General features: G+C 66.2%; 2 protein-coding genes across 4 annotated transcripts in view; one reads left to right on the forward strand and one right to left on the reverse strand.

Annotated features, from left to right (window-relative positions):
• The first annotated feature begins 518 nt into the window (after positions 1–518).
• IL17C (interleukin 17C) lies at positions 519–1487 on the forward strand. Its single transcript, XM_049622396.1, is given in 3 exon segments — positions 519–602; positions 604–863; positions 1195–1487. Coding segments are annotated over 3 exon segments (606 nt in total). The 3' UTR covers positions 1457–1487.
• Positions 1488–2986: 1499 nt separating this feature from the next.
• Positions 2987–10662, reverse strand: part of LOC125916509 (cytochrome b-245 light chain) — a 9390-nt gene continuing 1714 nt past the window's right edge. For 2 of the 3 annotated variants that reach the window (XM_049622754.1, XM_049622755.1), the window contains exons 2-6: positions 6657–6726; positions 5975–6049; positions 5695–5778; positions 5139–5220; positions 2987–3360 (exon numbers count right to left, since the gene is read on the reverse strand). In XM_049622754.1, coding sequence (XP_049478711.1) covers positions 3139–3360; positions 5139–5220; positions 5695–5778; positions 5975–6049; positions 6657–6726 — 533 coding nt within the window. In that variant the 3' untranslated portion in view covers positions 2987–3138. Of the gene's footprint in view, positions 3361–5138; positions 5221–5694; positions 5779–5974; positions 6050–6656; positions 6727–8738; positions 9322–10662 lie in introns of those variants that run through there. The other variant, XM_049622756.1, reaches the window with a different exon arrangement.

The following is a 10662-nucleotide window of genomic DNA, read 5'->3' on the forward strand; positions in this document are numbered from 1 at the left end:
GGCCCGCCCTGGGCGGGGAGGAGACAGGGGCACCCACCGGGAGGGGAGGAGGAAGCTCAGCGGGCACTTCCCCGGGAGGAAGCGGCCCGGATTTCCCCCAGGTGTGGCTGGAGGTATAAAGGGCGCCGGGAGCCGGGAGGCTCCAGGACCGCAGCCGGTGCACCTGCCTCTTGCCGCCCAGCGCCGCCGCCGCCGCCGCCGCCGCCGCCACCATGGTGAGCCACCGCGTCTCCCCACGCCCCCACCTGGGCGGGGCCACCTGGCCCTGAAGGGCTGGTGGCTTGCCGCCCCCACACGGAGGACGTTGGGATGGGGTCCAGGAAGCCCCCCAAGGCTGGGGACAGGAGGCAGCCGGGCCCCAGGAGCTCTGGTGCTCTGGGGAGCTCGGGCTGCAGGGCTAGCCCCAACTTGGGGGAGAGGGCTGTACCCCGTCTTTCCACAGGAAATGGGGCAAGCCGGGGCGGGGTGGGGGGCGGTGAGTGCCCCCTTCCCTGGGCGCCCCCTGACCTGACTCCCCAATGCCTACCCGCCAGCTCCTCCCTGGCCTCTTGCTTCTGTTCTGGACGCCTGCCAGCCTGGCCCGCCACGGCCCCCAGCTCTGGGGGGGGCCCCCACGCCCACGGGACCCCACGCTGCTACTCGGCCGAGGAGCTGCCTCTGGGCCAGCCCCCGCCGCATCTGCTGGCTCGAGCTGCCAAGTGGGAGCAGGCTTTGCCCGTAGCCCTGGTGTCCAGCCTGGAGGCGGGGGGCCGCAGGAGGCGGCACGACGCCCCCTCCGCTGGGACCCAGTGCCCGGTGCTGCGTCCTGAGGACATGCTGGAAGCCGGCATCCACCAGCGTTCCATCTCCCCCTGGAGATACCGGTGAGGGCCGGGGGGCGCCCTGCGTGCTGGGGTCCCCGCTCCATGCTGTTGGGCCATCCCCGCCCCCCTCTGAGCCTCAGCGTCTCCGCCTGTTAGATGGGAGGGCCACCCCCGGGCCGGGAGGGTGGGGCCCCATCAGCGGGGCGCCTCCTTGCCGCTGTGGTGGGCAAGAGTCCGGCCCGGCTCGGTGGCCAGGGACGCCCGGGAGAATGCCGAGGTCCGCGCCTGAGCCCCTGCAGGGGTGGGCGGGTGGGGGGCGCTGGGCCCGGGGGGGGGGGGGGGGGGGGGGGGGGGGGGCTCTCCCCGAGGCCCCGCCCGTCTGTCCCCGCAGCGTGGACACGGACGAGAGCCGCTACCCGCAGAAGCTGGCCTTCGCCCAGTGCCTGTGCAGGGGCTGCGTCAGCGCCAGGACGGGCCGCGAGACAGCGGCGCTCAACTCGGTGCCCCTGCTGCAGAGCCTGCTGGTGCTGCGCCGCCAGCCCTGCTCGCGGGAGGCCACGGGGCTGCCCACGCCCGGGGCCTTCTCCTTCCACGCGGAGTTCATCCGCGTGCCCGTCGGCTGCACCTGTGTCCTGCCCAGGTCGGCTCGGTGAGCCCCGGCCTCGGCCGGCGTCGCCTGCGCCCCCCCACCCCGCGCTGGACAGTCGGGGGGCTCTCCCGGGAGGGCCCCCCTATTTATGGGTATTTATTGCTTATTTATTTGCCCCACGGGGTCCCCGGGCAGGTACCGAGGCTCGGGGCTGAGGAATGACGGCGGACGCCACGCCCCGAACGGTTGTGTCCCCCGTGCCTGGAGGGTGACTCTGCTGCTCGGGCCCATCTCGAGACTCGGTTTACCCTTTCTGCAAAAACACTTGGGCTGGAAGGACTCTTTGTCTTCTTCTAGAACTGTCTTAAACACCACGAACGGTGTTCTGATGACGCCTCCATCTCGGCGTTCCCCCGGGGCTCCCCTCACACCCTCCCTGGCCTCACGCTGCTCCCGGCCCCCCCAGCTTCCCCCCCCCCGCCCCCCCGAGGAAGAGGTACCCCTGTATCTCCGAAACAACTATTTTAAGTGTCAACGCGTCGTTAAATTGACAAACGTCCCCCAGAGCACACTGCGGGAGGGCAGAGGGCGGTGGTTGAAGGCACCCCCTCCCCCTCCCCCCTGCCTGGCCCTCGGCACCCGGCTGGTCCCGCGGGGGCAGCCGCCGGCCCTAGATTCTCGTGTCCTCCCAGGAAGGTCCCAAGGTCATCCACTTGGGAGATGTGCTTTGACACAGGTGTGCCCCGCTGGCCCTGGCAGGGCCTTGGCACCTGAGGGGTTCCCATTCTGGCCGTGCTGTGGCCAGGCCCTCCTCCACCAAGGGGACTCCCCCTCTGCCCCACAGACAGCGTCTTAGGGAACTCCTGGGGGAGTCCGCTCAGGGGGGGACACACCTCCGGCGTCTGAACGTCCCCTCCAGCCCCGCCAGAGACCTAGGCGAATCCAAAGGCCAGAGACCTAGGCGGATCTCGCTGCCCGGACGGCCCTGGGGCTTCGGCCCCCCAGCAGGGACCCGGCAGAGCCCGGCAGCCCTGAGGCCAGGCACCCCAGCCTCCTGCCGAGCGTCCTGGCTCACAGCGTGACTATGCAGGTCACGGCCGGGGGCGCTCGGTGTGTGGCCTCAGCAGGTGTGGAGAGGGGTCCCGGGCAGCTCTGGCTCGGCTACACCCCCCTCAGAGCCTCAGTTTCCCCAGCCTAAGGGGTGACTGCCGTAGGGGCTGCAGGGCTCTTTTCAGAAGCTCCCTGATGGATGGACCACTTTCACCCCCGATCAAGGTCCACTGTGTTCAAACAAGCCCGCGGGAGGTGTTCGGGGTGATCTTTGTGTGGGGTCTGAAGGACACTCTGCCCGTGGGTGGCCACACCGGTCGTCGGCTGGTGAAGGAGTGAAGGCCCCGGGGAGGGGGGAGGGGCTTCCAAACTGAGGGTCCAGGAGGCCCAGAGGCCACCTGAGCAGGGACCAGCCTTGCAGTAGAGGGAACAGCCTGTGTCTGGGGGGCAAGGGGCATCCCTGTGGCTGGAGTGGCAGGAGGGGGCGGGGGGGGGGGGGGGGCACCCGCCCGGGGGGGGGGGTGCGGTGGGGGCGGGGGGGGGGGGGGGGGGCGGGGGGGCGGGGAGCGCCCATCCTGGATTTATTTATGCAGAAGGCAGAGCTGGGATTGGGTGTGGTGTGCACATGGGGAGTCAGGGAGCCTGCTCTCCCTGGTTTATTTTGGGAGCCACGTGGGGGACAGCCAGAGACGCCCGTCACACGACCTCGTCGACCACCGGGACCGGGTTCTCCTGAGGGCCGCCGGAAACGCCCGCCGATGCCGCGGCCTCCTCCTCGCTGGACTTCTTTCGGGCCTCGGCCGGGGGCCGGGGCGGGGGGTTGCTGGGCGGCTGCTTGATGGTGCCCCCGACCTGCGGCCGCTCCTTGGGCTTGGGCTGGGGCTCGATGGGGGTCCACTGCTCTCCGTGGAAGGCTGCCTGCAGGACGCAGAGGAGCCGGGTCACAGATGGGCTGACCTGGCCTCCCGGAGGCCGGCTCTGCCCCGCCCCGGGGAACTGGGCAGGACCCACGTGTGAACCCACTAAGTCCAGAGTGACAGCCAGGACCCCAGACTCCAGCTGCTTCATTATGGGGTGGGGGACCCTGGAAGCGGGGCAGGGCAAGTGGAGGCCACTCCTAGGCACACGCTCCAAGCCGGGGCTGGCCCCAACCAAGGCTGGGGCAGGGCAGGAGGCAGGCCTTTCTATCACACAATGTCTGGCAGGCCGGGCGTCTGCGAGGAGTGAGGGGCCCAGGAGGGCAGCCGAGGGGGGCGGGGAGGGCGGGCCCTTTCTGCCCTGGAGCCTCCCCAGGGGCACCAGCCACGGTGAAGACCCCAGACTCTGGCTGAATGCAGACTCCTGGGCCCCGGGGCCCTACGGCAGGCCGGGACAGCCTGGGAATGTATGCTTTCCATCTGTACCCCACAATCCTCGATGGATAATAAAGTGTGGCATCACATCACTCATGAAGCAGAAGAACAAATGTCCCACCTCCGGACTTAAAACTAGCACATCCCCCCTGAAAAGTAAAGCACACTGCCCATACGAGAGAGTGCAGACAAATGTGGTTTGCAGGGGAGGGTGGAGGGGGGGAAGCAGGGGCGGGGCAGGGGGGGGCGGGGAAAATGCACAAACCAGAAAGCGGACACAGGTGAACCTCTGCTCGTCCGCCCAGGGAAGGATTTCACAAAGTTAACAGACCCTCAAGGGGGGCGGGGGGAGCATTCAGCGTCAGACGCTCCCTCCCAAAGCCTCCACGATTAAAACATACATAAGATTCCCCCCAATTAGTAAGGAACAGACGAAACCGCCAGGGAAAAATGGGCAAATGACACGAACAGGCCAATTCCGAGAGGAAGGAAGGTCAGACAGGAGTCGAAAGCGGCCGTGGCCCGGCGCACCGGCGGTCAGGCGGGGTGGGCGTGTCCTGCGGGTGACCTCTGACCCAGCAGTTCCGCTGCTGCGGGTCCTTGAGGGGCCGGCCGCGTGTGGAGGGTCCGGGGCTGGATGCGGGCGACGCCACGACCGCAGTGGGGAGAGCGGCCGGCCGGCCGGCAGGAAGGGCTCTCTAGCGGGAGCGCCGGGCGGGCGGGAACGGCCCACAACGGTCAGAGCCCAGACGTCACGCCGCCCCGTCCCAAAGAACACGAGCGAACACCAGCGTAGTCATCCAGCAGAGAGATCGGGAGCACCTGCCCCGGAGCCTGTGCGGGAGGACCGTCCACGGCCGCCCGCCGCCCTTCTACAAAGACAGCCTGACCACAGGGCCTTCGCACGCGTCCCAACCAGGCAAACCCGACGGGGCAGCGCTGGAAAATGTCCGCGTGGCGTCGGCACCCCTCACGAGCTCCGAGGAAGCGCTCCTGACGGCGCCCCAAGTCGGACCAAGGATGGTTTGGACGAGAGAAGAGTGACGATGATGCCAATCCGGTTGGGCCCTGGCTGGCCGTGTGACCCGGGCCAGCCACGTCACCTCTCTGAGTTTCTCCTTCCTTATCTGCAAAGCGGGGCCCTCGCCACCCACCTCGGAGGGCCGAGGTGTAGACAAAGGAAGCAGCACGCTTTATCCGTGCCATACGTGGCGGCTACGGTCGTCACGACCCCGCCCCGGCACGAGCAAGGACACGGGCTCGGCCTTGGCTCTGCCTGCACAGCTGGCTTTGGGGACGGGGGTGGCACGTGCCAGGGGGCGAGCCACAGGGGATGCCACTCACCAGCAGATAGATGCTGCTCGCGATGGCCAGGCAGGCTGTCCCCAGGATGGTGGCAAGCAGGAAGCCGGCAGGTACCGAGAGCCTGGGGAGGGGTGGCGGGGAGGTCAGAGGGGGTCTGCGGCCTCGGGACGGGGCCAGCTGGAGGTGTGCGGGCCCCGGGACCCCGCACGGAGGACACACCCAGTCCTGCCCAAGGCTGGGTCCCGTAACCCGCTCTCTGCTTCCGCTTGTACCTTAGCAACTCTTGGGGTGCTGGCGCTCGGCCCCCGCCACCATGCCGGAAGGAAGCCGTGTAACAGCGGGGGCCTGCGTTTGCAGCCTCCCCGGCGGTTAAGCCCCAGACACTGGCGCGGGGCCGTGAGCGGGGCCGCCCGGGAGAGCCGGTCGGCTCGGACTCTATTCTTGATTCAAGCTACGGAGGGTGGAATGAGTCCTTACGCAGCATGAGATGACACACACAGGTGTGGGGAGCCTCTGGCAGGACCCAGGACCCGGGCTTTGGTCTGGAAAAGTCTCTGACTCGGTGGAAGCCAGGTGGGTGAGGGAGCTTGCTCACCCCAGGTGCAGGACGGCCCGGATGTAGTAGTTCCTGGAGAGAGGTCCCAACACCTTCACCACTTTGGTCAGGTACTTCTGTCCGCTGGGCACACGGGGAGAGAAGACAGACCGTGTCCTGCTCAGCAGCCCCCACCCACCCCCCCACAGCGTACCCCAGCTCCTCCCCCCCAGGGACCGAGGGGCCGCGGAAGCTGGGCGCGCTCCGGCCTGCCTGCCCAGGAGGAGCGACCTCCCCTGGTGGGTCGGGCCCGGCCCCCAGAGCAGGGCGGTACACTCACCATCTCTCCATGGTGGACCCCTTTCTCCTCTTCCCGCGGGGGTACTCCAGCAGGCAGATAAAGACACCCGCTACGCTGACGTGCCGTTAAGGAACAGCCGAGCTCAGCCCGGGGGCCAGAGTGAGCCCCCTGTGCCGACGAGAAAACAGAGAGGTGCAGCTGCTGCCTGGAGGTCACACAGCTGGGAAACAGCCGGGCGGGGTTTGCACAGGCCTGGCCACTCCGCTGCCCGTCCTGAGCCCTCGGTCCCCTGGCGCCTGCCTCACAGCTGGGCAGACCCTGGGCTGGCCAAGGGGGACAGCTGATAGAAAGGGGGACACAGAGGGGGTCCCCGGGATCCCCGAGGCCTCAGTGCCGGCCCTCACCAGGCCTGGGGCCTCGGGCAAGTTGCCTCCCTGCCCTGAGCCTTGGCCTCCCAACCCCGCGAACCGCGCCTGAGCCGGATCCTGCCGACCCCCCCCCCCCCCCCCCCCCCCCCCCCCCCCCCCCCCGCCCGCGGCGCCCCCCCCCCGGGCCCCCCCCCCCCCCCCACCCCCGCCGCCGCTGAGGGGCTGAGGGCCCCAGGGCTGCGGCAGCATTCTGCAAACCGAGAAGCGCTGTGCCCCCGGGGGCGGCACCGTCCCCACCCCGAGCCCGGCAGCACCGCCCCGGCTGCGTCCCGGCATCTGCGGAGGCAGGATACATGGAGTACGCGCCGAACCACCAACTGGTGAACTGGCCGGCAGTGGCCACGATGCCCCCCGTGATAAGGACTGTGGGCAGAGGAGAGGCAGGTCAGTGGGGCTGGCGGCTGTAGGGGCTCCGGCCGCCTCTCCCTGTGTCCCCTCCCTCGGCGAGGCCACCGGTCCGTCACCCGTGCTCTGCTCCGCGACAACACGTCTGCCCGTGAAGGGGACACAGGCGGGCGCGGACCCCTAGAAGCAACATGTGAGCGGGGGCAGGGGCGACGGAGCAGCGGGAGCCGGTGGGTGGGGTCCGGACCATACCAGACCCCAGGGCTCTGCCACCCCTTGCCACCTCCAGCGTCCGCTCCTGTGGACAGCCGTGCCCGGCTGCTCTGCACCTCGATTCCAGCTGTGGGACCCGGGCACCCCCCCCCCCCCCCCCCCCCCCAGCCGAATCCGTCAGTCTTCCTCTCTGTGGTCCTGCTTCCCGCCGGCTGCTCTGGGAGGCACGATCTGGATCTTTTCTCCCCCGGAATTACTTCTTGGCACCTTTTCCATTGTGATAACATACACATAACATGCAAGGTTCCATTTCAGCCATTTTAAAGTACACGGCTCGATGGGGCGCCTGGGTGGCTCCGTGGGTTAAGTGTCCGACTTCGGCTGAGGTCACGATCTCGCAGTTTGTGAGTTCGAGCCCCGTGTCGGGCTCTGTGCTGACGGCTCAGAGGCTGCCGGCTGCTCCGGATTCTGTGTCCCTTTCTCTCTGCCCCTCCCCCGCTCACACGCGGTCTCCCTCAAAAATATCTTAAATGAACACTAAAATAAAACAAAGTACACAGCTCGGCGGCCTAAGTCCACGCGCATTATCGTGTCCACCTGCAGAACTCCAGCAGCTTCCGAGGGACGAGTACGACGCAGGACAGTGTGCGGGCGTAATCCTGACGACTTTACGGGCGCTCCCCACGTGCCCTGCACGCACCCACATCGACGTGCCCCACCCCACCCCAGAAGCCCCCCCGTGCCCCGTCCAGTCAGGGCCGGCCTCTGCGTCCGGCTCCTTCCGTTCAACAGCTTGTCAAGGCCGTTCAGGTGGCTTCCTGCCGTAGGTACCGACCACGATGGGTTTCTCCACTCTTCCGCCTTTGGGACATTTTGGTTGCTGCCAGATTTGTCCCGTTATGAATAAGCTGACACAGCGTTTAATAGTTTTCAATAGTTTGTAAGAGTTTTAACAGTTTCCACTAGTTCAAGCCGACAGCAAACCGACCATCCCGGACTTACCGTGGCCGATTTGAAGTTCCTCTTTCTAACAAGCCCCGTGTCACGTTTCCCTCCTCCAGCTATCTTGCTCAAACTTTAAATTTTACAATTTCTCTTCCTGGGTCACGTGTGCATGCCAGCTTAACCTCAGCCCCACCCACAGACCTCCCGTGGCGATAAATGATAAATCATTCACCCTTCCAACCGGCCACAGCCTGTTCAGCGTTCTGGGCTCAGCGACACCCCCTGCCCTGCTGACGGGCATCCCTCGGGGGGTCCCCCGGGAGTCAGGCTTTCTCTGGGCACCTCAGATTTTATTCCACCGCCTTCTGGCAGTGACTCTCGATGATGAGTGCGTACTCGGCCTGACTCGGCCTGTACTTTTCTCCTCTGGTAAATGGCAAGATTTTCTTTAATGGTCTGTATTTTCATTACAGCGTGTCCCAGAAGGGATCTGTTTTCCGCTATTCTGCGTTCTGCTTTCTCCTTCGATCTGAGCCTCTCCGTTTCTGCAGAACGCTCACCCATCACCCTTCGGTATTGCCTCCCTGTGTCCTTCCTTCAGAGCATGACTGTCTTACCTCGGGACCTGCCACCGCCCACGGGGCGGGGCTCCCCCCATCCACCAGACCCCTCCCCCCAACCTGCTTCCCATGGGGGTCCCCTGCCCCGCCCACCCTGCCCACAGGGCAGGTCTCCCCGCACCACTGCGCACGGCTGGCCTCTATTTAACAACCCATCTGTGTCTCTGGGCTGCGAGCGCGAGGGTCCCCCAGCCCCGTCTTACGGGCCCCTAACCCTCTCGTCTTTAGACAGCGTTCAATTCATCCACTGACCTCTAGCGACTTTATTTCTTGACATTCCGCATTAGCTCACTTTCTGCACTGTCCTGTTTTTGCTGTGTAATCCTCTATTCCTTTCCCTCCTTGAACAGTTGTGCACACAGTCGTGGGCGTAAACACGCGCTCACATTCGCGTGTCTTCCAGAAGGCACCGCAGCCCCAGCCCCTGGAGGTGTGCGTGCTGCCTCTCCCCGGGCCGGTGCTTCCTCCCACGGCGGGCACTTCCTCCCACGGCGGGCGCGTGCGGGCTGCTGGCGGGGCCTGCCTTCCTGCAGCGGTCGGGGACAGACGTCCTTGCAGGGAAGTTACACACTGGCCTCTGCTGGGGGCCTCCGGGTCTCTCTAGTCCTGGATCCGCCTCATCGGAATGTCCCGGTCCAGCACAGGGTAGGGGGCACGCAGCCCTTCCCACACGCAGCGCAGGCCTGGGGTTCCGGGGTTTTGCCTCGTCGGTGACTTGTTCCAGCCCTGGCTGCAGGTGGCAAGCGTCCTCGGAGGGGACCGCTTCCTACGCCGTCTCTTGTGCAGGTGGGCCTCCCCAGCCGGGTCCAGTCACGTAGCCCAGAATCGCCCGTGTCCACGCAGAGGCCCTGAAACCCCACCGAGTGAGAGTCGAAGCCCCTGACGGTGTCGCTGTCCCCCGGGCCCCCCCTCCTTCGGCCCCCGGACACCACCTTGAATGCTCACCCTGCTTGTCCAGCCCGCAGATTTCCTACTCCTGTGCTGAGCTTTGCTACACATTAACCACGTGTGCTTGCCCGGCAGCGTGTGGGGTGGGGGCTGGAACAGGGCACCCAGCACACTTGTCTTGGGTGCCTCGTCCCCCCTCCCGAGCTGCAGTTTCGCTGCCTGCCATCAGCAAGAGGGGGGCAAAGACACCGGTGACTCACCAGGACGGCAGGGCTATTCCGTCACCCACCAAGGCTGACAGAGCCCTAGTAAGTACAGGACGCACCGGAACAAGGAAAGGTGAGGCCTCGGCTCTTGGGGGCCTTACGGTCTTGTCGGGGGAACAGAAATACACCTCGGAACCGGAACAGGGAACGTGACGGAAGGCCTGGGGCTACTTTACGTCTGGTGCTCCCCAAAGACTCCTCCAGGCTCGTGGCAATTTGAGCCGAGAAATGAATGGAAAAGCCAGCTGTCCACAGATGCTTCAGACAGAAGATGCCTCTTCAGCAAGGCTCTTGGATCTGCTCAGGAGATCCGGGAACAGAAAGGAAGCAGGTGCCCTCGGAGCTCCGGAGCAGGGAGGGAGCTGGCGGGGCAGGGAAGGGGGCGGCCAGAAGTGGCTTCCGTTGTGTGTACCCGAAAGGCACCGAGGGCTTTGAGCAGCAGGTGACACGGTCTGGTCAGATGGGGCTTTCCACAATAGAAAAACCTGTGGGGTGTGCCTGCTGGTGGGTCTCGCCAGGCCCGAGGGGCCCCAGGGGGCTGAAGTTTATGCCGAGAAGAGAAGTCAACAAAGGGGGAGCCGGGGGACGGGAGTGCCCTGGGGGACCTTCTGACACACCGTCTTGTTTGATGACGAAGAAGGCTGAGCCCGGGCCTCGACCTCACAGTCGGCACAGTGGACGTGAACAGCCTGGGCCCCGTGGCCCCCGTGGGCAGGTGTTAGCTAAGGCCAGGCCAGGCCAGCCTGCACGCAGTGGGCCTTCAGGGAATGGGGCCCCAGGGCCTAGAACCCTCTACTTCCCGGGAGGGTGGGAGTTGCAGGAAGCAGGTGAGGGTGGTCTGCAGTGGTCTATCTAGGGCGTCCTGCCCCAGTGCCTGGGGACAGGGAGAAGCACCATCTAACTGAGCCACCTTGGAGGCCAAAAGCAGGGATGACCTGCGTGGACGGGGAACAGACTGCTAGGCCCCGGGCCCCCATGTGCTCCTACAGTGTGGGGCTGGGAAGTCTACCTCCGACCCTTCC

This window comes from Panthera uncia (assembly GCF_023721935.1).
Source record: "Panthera uncia isolate 11264 chromosome E2 unlocalized genomic scaffold, Puncia_PCG_1.0 HiC_scaffold_20, whole genome shotgun sequence".
In the NCBI taxonomy this organism is placed as follows: Eukaryota; Metazoa; Chordata; class Mammalia; order Carnivora; family Felidae; genus Panthera; species Panthera uncia.